Raw genomic sequence first — 15,145 nt, forward strand, 5'->3', positions numbered from 1 at the left:
CATAGATGCCCCCCAATCATGTGCCAGTAACAAGAGCCCCCCCCCCCCCATCATGTGCCAGTAAAAGTATTGTACATATAAAAAATACATACTTACCTCCATGTCAGCGATGCGATGCAGGCCTCTTCCGGTCTGTGTCCCGCGATGTACGGCGTCATTGCGCCGGCCTCTGGTAGGCTGCAGGCACTAGGCCAGCAGCCTATCAGAGGAAGGGGAAGGGACACGCCTCTCCCTCCCCTGACCCGTTGCAGCATCCATCTGTATCTCTGTCCTGAGGGCGGCGATACAGATGACTATGGAGATGAACGCTTCCACAATAGAAGCGCTCATCTCCCTGTGCTCTTCCACCGCCGCCCCCCACTTGTGAGCAGGGCCGCGCCGCGGCTCGGGTGGGAACTGTGGGAATGATAGAAATCTCGCTTCAATATTGCTGCATTTTGGCCAGACCAAATATAAAATCGGAGGTGCGGTATCACAGGCGTAATATGGTTGTGTGCATGAGCCCTTAGTGTTAGACCACAAATATGCATCTTTTTTAACTTAACTTTAAACCAAGTCAATCCTGCCTACCTGCACTAATCAGAGGCCCGTTCTGGTGACTGGTTCCTCATGTGGCATGTTAACCTAGCATGGAGGTTGGCAGCAGAAAAGCATTTGACAAGTAGCACAAAGTTACTTACTCCATAGCCTTTTATAGAACGGATCACTGCGACACTTGAAGCGGTGTCTGTGCCTCATTATTTCATAGGAAGATATATAGCTATATGGTGCCGATACACGCCATCATTCCTCTGTAATTGCCCTCTGCTATATCAATGACATAAAGGTAATGGACCAGCGCCCATAACTCATAAGGGTGATTAGTCGCACTGGCTTCATTTCTCTGCCGTTTCTATGTACGGTCTGAATAAAAGTAAAGTAATGATGTAAGCGAATGTAATCTACAATTATGTCAGTAGAAATGATGTTGGATGCCCGCACTACCTTTACGCACGGCGTTGCTAAGTAGCAGGAATGCTTGAGGACTGTCCCCACAGGAAAAGTCAGATCTTGCTAATAAAGTCCACCAGGAACATTAATATGATACAGATATTTAATAACCTCAGCAATGGAAAAGGATAATGAATCTACTGAAGATGAGGAATTCATTCATGTAGTAATGCAAGTGATGTAGGGCCACACAGGGAGCAGGCTTATGGCGCAGTTTGCCTGCTTTGTTTGAGGTGGGCTATCATAATGCACCTAAATTTCATACCGTAGTGCCCACGGTATGTATGTCATTATGTGGGAGGGGGAAGGGAAGCCCGGGTTGCCTTGGGTGCCAATAGAGCTTGACCCGGCCTGAAGTGATGTGTTTTGAAGGATGATGATGAAAGCGCTTGAATACTGTGGCTACACATTAAAGGGGTTCTCTGGGTTTCCTCAGGACAGGTCATCAATATCAGATCGCACTATGAACTGATGCTGTGTGACGTCAGGTCACGGTGTAGTGTGTGCCTAGACACAGGGCTGCATGAAGAGCAGAGGCACCCGCAGGAGGAGACAAGGTATCATTTTTGGGGGTCTGGCCTAAGGTCTGCATTAAGGGAACCGAGGAAGAAGGGGGCGGCGGGGTTGAAAAATTAGCTGTGGGGCCCACTCAGTTCTAGTTAAGCCACTGATAGTCATAAATGATGGTCCAGAATTTTTATCACTTAGGGAATGCAAGTAGTTAGATCTCCACCAGACGCCATTATCGGTAATGGGGCCAGCGGGCATTCCGGTTGCATCCGGCAGTGCCGGATCTGGAGAACTCCAGCAGGTTGCCGGTACAGCCTCCCAGAATTGGTGCCGCACATGTGAAAGTAGCCTCACTAAAACAGACGTATCAGGAGAGGTGACAGGTCCTCTGTTAAGGCTGCTGTCAGATCTGCGCTTTACATTTCCATTTTTCTGCTCTGTTATCGAAGAATGAAAATAACGGACGTGCGGGACTTTCTCTGCTACAAAAATCTTCTCCTGAGTGGAAACCTAATGAATCCCATTATAGTTAAGGGGTCCTGTAGGCTCCGTTCACTTCAGTTAAATGCTGAATCCGACACTTGCGTTATTTTTGTTCTTATAACAGGATTGCTACAGGTGTCCCCCGTCTAGGCAGTGCTGTATGAGGTAAAGTGCCTGGACTGATGCTTTCTGCCTACACTGATACACATTAGAGTGGTTGGTGCAGCAGACGATTGTTTAGACTGGATTCATTTGGAGTAAAATTTGCTGAATGTTTGACTTTGGATGTAGACAAATTTATGTTCAAGCACATTCAGCAAACAGAGATCTTGAAAAGGTGAACAAATGAAGCACAAAGCATAACAGAAACACAATAGCTAGAAGTATTGTCCAGCTTCAAAAGATATGTGGGCAGCTGTACGCGTGAGGACTACACCAAGAGCTATTTCAAGTAATTGCCATTGGTCCTGCTTATCGTCTCAGAGGGGATTCAACATATTTTTTTTTTTTTTAATTTTACTTTAAAGGGCTTCTGTCACCCCACTAAAGTGATTTTTTTTTTTGGGCTGGTGAAATTAGTTATATTGCGATATATCACAATATAATTGTGTCACTTACTTTGATCCAGCAGTTTCTTCAAAAAACGAAGTTTTATCATATGTAAATTCGGTCTCTAACAGCAAGTAGGGCGGCTACTTGCTGCTAGCTGCTGCAGAAATCCGCCCCCTCGCCGTGTTGATTGACAGGGCCAGCCGGGATCTCCTCCTCCGGCCAGCCCTGTCGGCATTTCAAAAATCAAGCGCCTCTGTGGATTCGGCGCAGGCGCTCTGAGATGAGGAGGCTCGTCTCCTCAGCACTCCCTCAGTGCGCCTGCGCCGATGACGTCTTCTATTTCAGTGATGTCATCGGCGCAGGCGCACTGAGGGAGTTCTGAGGAGACGAGCCTCCTCATCTCAGAGCGCCTGCGCCAAATCAACAGAGGCGCGCGATTTTTGAAATGCCGACAGGGCTGGCCGGAGGAGGAGATCCCGGCTGGCCCTGTCAATCAACACGGCGAGGGGGCGGATTTCTGCAGCAGCTAGCAGCAAGTAGCCGCCCTACTTGCTGTTAGAGACCGAATTTACATATGATAAAACTTCGTTTTTTGAAGAAACTGCTGGATCAAAGTAAGTGACACAATTATATTGTGATATATCGCAATATAACTAATTTCACCAGCCCAAAAAAAAAAAATCACTTTAGTGGGGTGACAGAAGCCCTTTAAAAGCAGCTTATAAGGATTATTTGGCTTTCCTATTTATAGATATCAATGTTATTTTTGGGTCATGGTTAAAAGTCGATATGGCTTTAAACCCTTAGTTGTGACACTGGGAAATGCTAGCTTGTGATGGTATCTTAGATCTGAGTGTTCCTGACATCCAAGTTCTGAGCAGCTTCTGTTATGTTAGACCATGCATTCTGGCAAAGAACAGCTTTTAGAGGCAGACATGATGATTTACATATCAGTTACTGCTTCCATTATTGGGATATGCTAAGCTTGTATTTTACTACTTCCAATCTTTCAGTGCAGTCCACCACATCACTCCCTTTCATGTCCATTCCTACTTTGCCCGTTTTGGACATAGTCTCTGCTAATTTCCTCCACTGACAACTATGAGTTAGAAATCTCCCATGGGCCTGATGGTTTGTGTGATGCCAGTATAACGTGTAAATCATTTACTGATAACTTATAGCCAGTGTCGGACTTAAGTTCCCTCGGCCCGCCAGAAGAAATTATTCTGAGGGCCCACCCTCTGTGTAGATAAGGGCCCTGTTATATTAGGGGTCCATTACTGTCAGAGTTTGGGTCTACAGGAGGATCCTCTGATGGGCCAGTCCGACCCTGTTTATAGGACTCAATAATGTGAACCATTTTTAACACTTGTGGCTTTTTAACATTTCTGTATCCCCTGTCTGCACTGTAAGAATACCTGATCTACTGTAAGACAGCATCTTTCCGGTTATTCATTAGTTCATTAAACCTCACAGCACATATTTACTTAAAGAGGTTATCCTATGACTGATGTAAAAAATTAAAATCAGACATCATATAGCACATGACAATCTCTTTCTAACAAAGCTAGAACCAGCCCTGTACCTCACATGGATCCAGAGATCTCCCCATTAATTGCTCTACTAGATTTATATCAAGCTGACAGCTCAGAGGGTGTGTCTTTTCTGCTGGAGCTGAGGGGGCGTGTCCATGTTCTCCCTATCACAGCTCAGGAAGCAGTTGAAGTATGAACCTGAGCATGTGCAGCCATCTCAGTGAGCAGGACAAAGAAATAAGGAAAAAACAAACCGCAGGTGGCGCTATACAGATACATTTTATTGAAAAACTCAGTGGCTATTCAAAATTTTGAATTACATGCAATTACAAAAGAATTCAGATCCAGGTGCTGTTTTGAAAACTGCGGAATATTTTTCAACCCCTTTAATAAGATTAAGTATCTTGTAAGAGTGTAGATAGGAGAAAAATCAAATTTTCTAGCTGCCTTTGGAGCTAATCGACCACTACTGCGGTCTATTTCTTTGATTGAAAACTATTACGCTATATTAATGATATAGTGATAGGGCCCACCATAGGAAATTATTATTGGGGACCAAGGAACCCTAGTCCGACACTGAATGTAGATGTCTGAATAATAACGGATATGCCCTTCCTGGCTGAGCCCAAGATACTGTAGAAAGAGCTTTACAACCCTTGTTTATTCTGATGTCTACATAGTTGTGTGGGAAAGTAATGTATAGATGAGCAACATATGGAATATCTATCATCATGTCATATTCACACCAAGCCCCTCTGGAACGATCCTCAGGCAAAAATAATACCTCTAAGATGATAATTAGAAGAACAGAGCACAAGAATGTGGGGGGAATTTATCATTGAAGGCATATTTGAGGTTAGTTTTTAGACCGGAGTTGCTATGCGCACCTCCGCCAAATTTATGAAAATGGAGCAAAGACGTAATACATTTGGTGCACATGCATTGTGATTGCACTTATTTCAGCTAAAGTGATCTACTTCACCTTTGAAAGTGGCACAGAAGGCCAAATGTACCAACATTTTGCTTAACAGCAGCTGTGCACCATCAGCTGCAACAATTGTACTCCAAAAAGCCGACATAAAATTTTTGATAAATGTCCCCCTGTGTGTTTTTCTGATAACAAGTATTCAAGTCCTTCCATTTGTTCCATATTATTACAAATTTCAACATGCAATGGTCTCTATAACAAGAAATGGTAAAATAGTTAAATTAAATCCCCACAAGCTCCCTCATTACAGACCTATTTTACTGTATGGTGTTTCAGATAACTCTTTGACGGACATTTACAAAGATCTTTACGCCATTGTTGTGGCGTAAAAATGTTTCAAATTAGGGCACATGGCATATGTGCACCATAATTTTGCTAATTTCACCACTTTAGAAAAGGGAGGGGGTGGTGTCTTAGCACCGATACTGGATTTACTAAATGTACCAGAAACTGGCATAAGGTATAGCTGAAGTCTACACCAGCCCCTAGCTGGTATAGACTTCAGATTCTGGCCCATGAAGAGTCAGAGATGAGACTAATTTATTAAGAGGCATCATTCAGGGAGATCAAGACTAGCGTATGCGTACACCGGTCTTGATAAATGTCCCTCGTTATTTTAAGAAATAACTTCTTACATGGCGAAGAGTCTGTTGTGTGGACTTTCCTCACCCTGGTTGGCTTGACTGACCGGTCTCCTTTTTTGTTTATAGGGAGGAACCTGCCAATCAAGCCGAGCAGGGTGGGGAGAGTCGGCACAACAGACTCTTAATAAGTTATTTTTTTTGTTTTTACATTCCTGTGTATATATATATATATATATATATATATATATATATCTGATCTGTAATCTTTGCTTGTGATCACTGTTTCATGGTGTACGCAAGGGCAGTGGTGTGCCTAGGGACACCCAGGGCGGGTCCTTTTCTTTCTCTTCTCTTAAAGTACTTATCCCTTCATTGTGCCCTTTTCACAGTAGTAATGCCCTCTTTGTGCCCCCCTCACAGTAGTTATACCCTCTCTGTCCCCTTTTCACAGTAGTAATGCCCTCTTTGTGCCCCCCTCACAGTAGTTATGCCCTCTCTGTACTCCTTTAACAGTAGGCCGCCTTTATAGTAATTATGCCCACTCTGTGTGAACCCCCTTCACAGGAGTAATGTCCTCTGTGCCCCCTTCACAGTAGTAATGCCCATTGTGCGCCATTCACAGTAATAATGCCCGCTCTGTTCCCCATAACAGATATGCCAACCCCCTCCACATGAATAATACCCTCTGTGCCCCCTTCATAGTAATAATACCCATTGTGCCCCCTTCATAATAGTAATGCCCATGGCGCTCCCTTCATAGTAGTAATGCCCATTGTGCCCCCATCACAGTAATAATGCCCATTCTGTGCCCCATAATGGTTATGCCCACCCCTTCACAGGATTAATGCCCTCTGTGCCCCTTTGTAATAGTAATGCCCATTGTGCTCCCTTTATAGTAGTAATGCCCTCTGTGCCCCATTCATAGTAATAATGTCCATTGTGTCCCCTCAACAGAAGTAAGGCTCTCTGTGCCCCTTTGTAGTAGTAATGCCCTTTGTGCCCCCTTCATAGTAGTAATGCCCTCTGTCCTCCCTTTGTAGTAGTAAAGCCTTCTGTGCTCCCATCATAGTAGCAATGATTTCTGTGGCCCCTCCATAGTAGCAATGACCTCTGTGTTAAAAAAATAAAAAAAACACAACTAGTCACCTTGTCCTGTTCCTGATGCTCACATCCAGCTCTCCCCTGCAGACACAGACACGCTCTGCAGCACTGTGTGGGAGGAGCTTAGGCAGATTCCAAGGCTTCAGGCTCCTCCCACACAGGCCAGAAGCGATCTGTGTCTTCAGGCTGAACGGTGGAGGATTCAGCCAGCAGACACAGATCAGCCACTGGCTCTGTAGAAGCACTGAATTCATAACTTTTATTTTTTTCTCCTCCAAACAAAGCTCCGAGTCCGCCCCTATGGTCACATGACATCCTCACATGTCCTTCCCACCACTCCTGCACTGCTGAGCTCCGCTCCCTCCTTGCACCCCACTGTACGCCAGCCTCTTATTGTCCAGAAATTTCTGGACAATAAATCTACGGTATAAGCATTATCTGTCAGTGCCATTCATAGTATTGTACCCACTGCTGTTTCCAGACTGCGTTCCCTATAGCAGCTCCCACTACAAGCCTCTTGTATCCCACCAGGTTCTATCAGCCCCTGCAATGTCTCCACATCACAACATGCACCACACTCGCCCGTTAATTTCCCCGTCCTGTATCAAAAAGCAGCTTAGCACATTCCCAGCTATCGGCCATTACTTTGCCGGGAAATGCATCTTTGGTTTCAGTGTCAACCAGTAGTGTGCGCGTCTTACTTGGAAAGACTACATTGTCCATAATGCGAAGTTACAGAGGCGTTTGTGAGAAGCAGTGATTGGTTGCCGCTCTGTAGAGGCTGTGCGGTGGCGCGTAAGTTGTATGTGAGGTGTGGCAGGCATGAGAGAGATATATATAGCGCTGTCTATGCCCAGTAAGTTTGCTGCCTGGAGTGCTGCAGCACCCCCTGTATAGCTGACACCCGTGGCGGCCTGCCCGCCCTAGGCACGCCACTGCCAAACGGGTTGCCACAAGTCAGTACATTAAGGGTACGTCCACATAAGATGTACACATTGTGGATGTGCTAAGTCTGCAGTGTTTTCCAGCAGTCTATTTGAGATATGTTATAATACTAGCTGAAGGAGCCGGCTTCGCTCGGGTATATTTAATCTATTTAATTTAATGTTTGTGTGTGTCGTTAAAAGATATCAACACTATCCACTAAAACAGTGACCTCTACTGTACCCCTCCCCCAAAACAGTGACCTCCACAGCCCCCCATCCCTTAACACTGACCCCCCCACAGTGCCTTAAAATTGGACCTCCACAGCAGCCCACCCCCTTAACTTTGACCTTTACAGCTGTCTTCCCCTTTAACAGTGACTTTCACAGCATACCACCCCCTTGACAGTGACCTCCACAGGGGCCCGCCCCCTTAACAGTGGCCTTTACTGGATTGGGGCTTGTCCTTTTGAACATCTTACTCTAAGACAGCAGCACAGTACTGTCTGAGTGTGAGCTGCAGGGAGAAATTCACCCTCTGCAGCTGACAGAAGTTGATTTTTACCTTCATTTTTTCAATCCCTGTCAGCTGGGGAGTGGAGGGGTGTGGCCTAACCAGATCAGGGGCGTGGGTTAGAGGGACCTGGGGGCAGGGTTTTAAGTCTTTTGAGGGTGGACACATTGTGACAGGGGGCGTGTCACAATGTGTCACAATGTGGGCTCCTTTCTGCAAGAGTGATGCCCCTCTGGGCACCTTACTGGCTCATTTGCATACCAAATAGACTGGATTTTCAGAGGATAAAAACATCTATTGCTGGAATAAAGGCACATCTTGAAATAAGGTACTAAGTGCTATTAGGCCATGGCTTTACTTCAATAGCAATTATCCTGGTGACAGATTTCCTTTAAAGCTCTCCTACAGCAGTGAAGAAAAATGGCTGGGTTGTTATGGAAACCTGGAGTAAAACTGTGTATGTGGAGGCTGGAGGACCTGCGAGCTTCTATTGGCTGATAAGGGTCATGTGACCAAGCTTCTATTGGCTAAGACCTGGTCTAAAACCTTCCCGGATGATGTACCTGTGTGCCAAATTTCGTGATTGTAAATGCAACGGTGCTGATTCCTTTAGAGGACATACATCTTTTGTGTCCCCATTAAAGTGAATGGGTCTGTATCCGACATGCCACATCTAATATATAAAGCTGAGTGTATGTGTGTATTCACTTCAATGGGGACACAAAAGGCGCAGAGAGCACACTGTGTGCTGTCTGTATCCGTATGTCCCTTCCGTGACATCTGTAAAAATATAGAACACATACAGACAAGGATAGGACTGTTCTATTCGGGACCGGACGTTATGTTCCACAAAATTCTGTGTTTTGTGAATTTGCGGACCACAAAACAGGCTATGGTCGTGTGCATGAGCCCTCAAGGTGTTGTTCTAAGAAGAAATATGACATTAGTACGTTACGCTGCTAGATCAAGTAAAACATACATTAGGCTACTTTGACGTTTTGGTTTCCGTTTGTGAGATCTGTTCAGGGCTCTCACAAGCGGTCCAAAACGGATCAGTTTTGCCCTTAATGCATTCTGAATGGATAAGGATCCGCTCAGCATGCATCAATTTGGCTCAGTTTGGCTCCGTTCCGTCTCCATTCCGCTTCGAAGGCGGACACCAAAACGCTGCCTGCAGCGTCCGTCTGCCGAAAGTGAGTCAAACAGATCCGACCCGTTCATATGGCAATGTGAATCAGCCCTAAGGGTACACCAGATTTATTATCCAGCGTCAGTCAATAAATCTGGCTCATGTTGAAACTTTCTAGTCTAAGTTTACACTGCCTAAATATCAGACAGGATTGGTAAATCTGCCCCAACGGATGTCAAACCCATCTACAATGTTGGCCTGGAAATCGCCATATTTAGGTTGCAACTTGTTAGGAAAGACCATTTATTCTTACACTGAACAGAATTAAATTTTTCTCTTGGACAAGAAATAGAAGGATATGAATTGCTCTGTGGGATCATTTATTGACCAGTATTCAGCTGCTTCACCAATTTCTATTATCTAGAAATCAATTGTCCAATATAGGTAGTTAAGGGAAATCTATAGGTTTCTCAGCGGCTAGGGATTACAGGACCATTTTAACACCTTTTTTTTTTTACGCTGTTTTCCAAATGTATTTTCTGGTACATCTATGAAAATTCAATTATCCTAACACACAAAGAAAAGCTGAGCCTACAGTTTTAGCACAAGCAGCTCATCCGTATTTATTAGCTGGACCATGACTAATGTGACCTTAAGTTGTGTATTGGTAAATTGCCTTACTGGAATGGAATAAGTCACAACCTCATATCATAATAGCACTGCGGACATCATCATTTGCAAGGAGGGGATTCTACATTTACTCATAGTACAAATCCATGTGTGCTGTTACTTCAGAAATAAGGGTACAAAATTGGGCATGCTCCATTGGATGCCATATTACAAAGATATTCCCCCCCTCTAGGAGAAAATACCTCCATAAGGTGGTGCCATACAGAAAAACCAAACGGTGGTCTTGGCTCATAAAGTGCCCATGGGTTACAGCACAGAATTGTAGGGGAGTAGCATCGCCTAGGACCTAGGACTGAATTCAGACATTTGGACAAGGTTTTGCATGTATTTCATTTAGAAAAAAAGGAACTGAACATAAAGAGACAAAAATATTTTCTTTATATTTTCCTGGTTTGGGCTTAAAAACCCTCATTTGCAAAAATGCTTCAAAATGACACTGTTATCACATCCGTATAGAAAGCCACATCTGATCTAACAGGCTGATCATTAGATTATGAGTCTATTTCAGGAATGTTAATAACGTCACCATGGAAATATATATCAAATTAAAATTATAAGCAAGGTTTGAGTAGACATGAGGCTTGTGACCAAGATGGTGCTTTACCACCCAGCACATTGTAATGTTGTTATTCTCAATGGACGGGGTAGATAGATAAGGACCCTCACACCTAGAAGTAGTCTTCAGATATGCCTCATTCATTTCATACCCCAGGTTTACATTTTAGAGGATTGTAAATAGTTTTTACTGTTTATTCAATGTCACGGTTAGAGGTGCATTGGCCATATACCAATGTTAATTCTAGTGATGGATCAGATATAGTTGCACTCAACCCATGACGAAGATCTTCTCTAAACTGTAGCTAGAAATACTGTACATGTAAAAGTATGTGAACAGGTCTATTTGTTGTATTGCAGCCAGACCTGTTGCTAGTAGGTGCATAGAGGCTTCAATGTCAACCATGAGCAGTAGAAATATGTAGGGTTATACTAGAAGAACTCTGTGACCATCATCTGGCATTGTGTTAGGATGACAGCTTTCCAACAAGTTGGGCTTTCCACATATAGCTGAAACATATACATACCTCCCAACTTTCCCGCATCCGGCAGACCAGTCCTGGATTTCAGTGGCTGTCTAGTGGTCCTGGAACGGATGACGTATGTCCTGCTCTTAACTGTCTGTGCATCGATAGGACACAGAGACAGTTGCCTTTAGAGCTGAAAGAGTCGTTCGCTCCCTGCTTCACCATTCAGCTCAGCTGCCGGGGCCCCACACTGCTGGGCTGTGTAGTAGGAGCTGTGTATGCCGGGAGTCAGCCTATGGACTCCTCTTACACAGCCCAGCCGTGAGCAGCGTGATGTGTAACAGTGTCCTACATTGTGCTGATCATCGGAGGAACTAGGTGAGTAGTTACTGTTTTTTTTTGTTTTGTTTTTCCTGTAAAGGGCATAGCTACTATGTGGTGGCACAGGGGGAATAATTACTATTTGGGGGCATTAAGGGGACTGGGTGGGATTGGGTATGTATAGTTGTTGCCCAGGATGCCCTGTCCACATTGATTAACAAACTTAGATTCACTTTTGTTGAAAAATGCATCAGTCAAATTAATTCTCCATGGACCGAACAGGAAAGATGGCTTTTCTCATCTAAAAGGCTATTATACCCAGGTTCCTGGACTATGAATCAAACTAGGATACATTTTGTGGTTTTTATCCTATCCAGCCCTTTCACTGAAATAGTACAATATAATTGGCAGATGTGAACATATCTTCTGCTTACTCCCACATGATGTGCTGGGAAGGTTTGTCCTTGACCTGGAGAAACACTGATTAAAACTGCCCCTTAGGGACCATTTACACCAATCATTGATATAGAAGGCGATCCGCTCTTGGTTACTTGCATTTATATTCAACATATGTGTAATAATTGTATGTTTTTTTTTATACATATGCTTTTTGTTTGTTCCTTTGCTTCCTTAGTAGCACATCCCCTGTTTACACAAATGTGGATGTGATGCCGACTAATTTTTAGATAACTGAATATGTAAAAAAAAAAACTGTGACTCTCCTGTCCACTTAGTATTATAGGAGTGCTGAGACGCTGTTACCTGTGCCTCTTGTTGTGTATATACCTGCCATGCATCTGTCAGTCTATGCTATTTGTACGGTAATAATAACACAAAGTGACACCATTACCATGTAAATATACACACGATCAGCATGTGTCATTAATGTACTTAGGTTCTAGTTGACAGGTACTCGCTTAGAACTGGATGAACGTAACCTACTATTTATTTCTTTTCCTTCCAGTCCCCCCACTGATGGCTTTTGCAGAATGTGACAATGAATTTTATTCAAACCTTCTAAATGAATTTTGTCTACTACAATTCCAATTAAAGATGGAAGACTTGGGGATGAAGCTGTGGTGCGACTGGAAAGCAACAGAAGAGTGAGTACATGTGAAAGAAAACATTTTGCTTCAGCTTTTTAATATTGTAGAAACAAGAAACTTTGTAATATATGTTATTACGGAAATGCCTCTTTCTACGCTTATTACACTCCTTCTGATCATTCACAATCAATTCAGCGGTAAAAAAAAAATCTGTCTTTATTGAAGACCGGTTATAGCAGTTCCTTGAGCGATCAAGCTGCAGCTCAGAGATGTCTATGGAAGGAAAAGGACAAGAGCTGCTGGAGAGAGAGCCATGGTGACACACAGAGATGCTGCTGCTGGCTGTACGTTTACTACCTCATCCCAGTGCTGGACTCACAGCTACACTGCTCAGTACTGCTTTTTAAAGTACTCCTGCTGTTTCTAATGATGTGCTAGAGAGAGATAGGGGAGTAGGATCTCCTATAGTCTCTGTGCAGTGTATGGGATACATCATGGCAGCTGGTCAACACCTACTAGCTCAGAGGAAACTGACAGATTGAGTTTACAGAGGATAAAACTATCCATATCCACATCATCTAATATAGATGAGAATATGTAATCAGGAACATTCAACTCCTCCTCTCTCTGCATCTTGCTTACTTTTCTAGGACATGGAGACTTTGAAGGATGATTTGGAATCGACTTCGGACCGTATTCTGCTTTGAATGCTTTGCTTCGTTCAACAGTACCTCGTGGCTTCCAGTGGAGCCTGTGGCAGGGCTTGATAGAAACATCCTCCTATAAGCCGCAATAGTAAACCATGTCTGTCGGAGAAGCGATCAGACAATTACATGTTTCTAATGCAGTGATTATCCATTTTTCTCTCCCTGCCTTCCCAAAGCCATAACTTGTTTTAATTTTTCTATTGACATAGTCATATGAGATATTGTTATTTGTGGGATAAGTTGTAAGTCTTTAATATTGAATAACAATGGAAAAAAATTCCAAATGGGGTAGAATTGGGAAAAAAACACAATTCCGCCACAGTTTTACAGGTATTCTTTGTATGGTGTTTACTATGCGGTAAAACTGACTTGTGCTCTTCATTCTCCAGGTCAGTACAACTTTGGCAATACCACATAGGTATAGTTTTTCTTGCGTTTAAGGGCACTTTAACACTAGCGTTTTTCTTTGGGTATTGAGTTTCGTCACAGGGGCTCAATACCGGGAAAAAAAAGATCAGTTTTATCCTAATGCATTCTGAATGGAGAGCAATTCCGTTCAGTATGCATCAGGATGCATCAGTTCAGTCCCGCTTACGATTTTTGGCCAGAGAAAATACCGCAGCATGCTGTATTTTTCTCTCCGGCTAAAAATCCTGAACACTTGCCGGAATGCCAGATCCGGCATTACTTTCCATTGAAATGTATTAGTGCCCGATCCGGCATTAAAATTTCCGCATTGAAGGATTCGTTTTTCCAGTCCGCGCATGTGCAGACCTTTTAAATCTGTGGAAAAAAAAATACCGGAGAGACGGATCCGATCTTTCAATGCATTTGTAAGACAGATCCGGATCTGTCTGACAAATGCCATCCATTTGCGTCCAGATTGCCGGATCCGGCAAGCAGTTTCCGGCGATGGAACTGCCTGCCGGAATCCTCTGCCGCAAGTGTGAAAGTACCCTTAATACAAAAAAGTTTATAAAAACTTTTGATTGAAACTTCCATTGCCATATTCTGACCCCCATAACTTTTTATAGTAATGTCTATGGAGATGTATGGGGCTCATTTTTTGCAGGACGATCTGTAGTTTTTGATAATACTATTTTGTGTGGGTGTCTATGACTTTTTGATCCCTTTTAAAAAAAAAAAAAATTTGGGAGGTACAGTGATGAAAAGTGATTATCGGCCATCGTTATTTTTTTTTTCCATTATGCCAATCACCATGTGAGAGATGTTTTTTTTCCATATGTTAATAGTACAGGCATTATCGCATGCAGCGATCTCCATGATATCGATTTTTTTTTGTTTAAATATATTTATTTTGACTTTGGGGAAAGGGGGTGATTTGAATAATAATTTTTTATTTTGGACCACAATATGCAATCACATTAGACGCAGGTGTCTGCTGTAACGCTCTCTCCGTTCTGTAGCAGGCCCCATCTTTAAAGACTTGACATCTGTACGGCAGACATTGTTATCGGGTTAAAGTCCCTTATGGACACTTAAAGTGTGAACAAAGGTCACAAATAATATAAAAAAAAAATAAAAAAAAATTCTATCACTCCCATATCCCCACGTTAAAAAAATAAATAAAATTAAAAAAAATAAAGATTATTAGTAATGCCACATCCCAATATGCCCATAATATTCAAATACAAAAGTATTTATCTAGTATGGTGAAAATCAAAATTACCAATTCATAGCTTTTTTTTTTTCTCGTTGCTTCATCTCCTGTGATCAAAAAGGTGTACACACCCCAAAATGATATCAATGAAAAATGCAGATCACCTCGCAAAATATGAGCCTGCCATCTGCATAGATATAAGGGCTCTTTCACACTTGCGTTCTTTTCTTCCGGCATAGAGTTCCGTCGTCCGGGCTCTATGCCGGAAGAATCCTGATCAGGATTATCCCCATGCATTCTGAATGGAGAGAAATCCATTCAGGATGCATCAGGACGTCTTCAGTTCAGGACCGGAACGTTTTTTGGCCGGAGAAAATACCGCAGCATGCTGCGCTTTTTGCTCCGGCCAAAAATCCTGAACACTTGCCG

The 15,145-nt window shown here is 43.2% G+C and overlaps 1 protein-coding gene across 2 annotated transcripts in view; it reads left to right on the forward strand.

The window, feature by feature from the left end:
• RAMP1 (receptor activity modifying protein 1) overlaps positions 1–15,145 on the forward strand; it is a 55,185-nt gene that overhangs the window by 26,604 nt on the left and 13,436 nt on the right. For both annotated transcript variants that reach the window (XM_044304979.1, XM_044304980.1), the window contains exon 2: positions 12,307–12,445. In XM_044304979.1, the coding sequence (XP_044160914.1) occupies positions 12,307–12,445 (139 nt within the window). The remainder of the gene's footprint in view (positions 1–12,306; positions 12,446–15,145) is intronic.

This window comes from Bufo gargarizans, chromosome 8, assembly GCF_014858855.1.
Source record: "Bufo gargarizans isolate SCDJY-AF-19 chromosome 8, ASM1485885v1, whole genome shotgun sequence".
In the NCBI taxonomy this organism is placed as follows: Eukaryota; Metazoa; Chordata; class Amphibia; order Anura; family Bufonidae; genus Bufo; species Bufo gargarizans.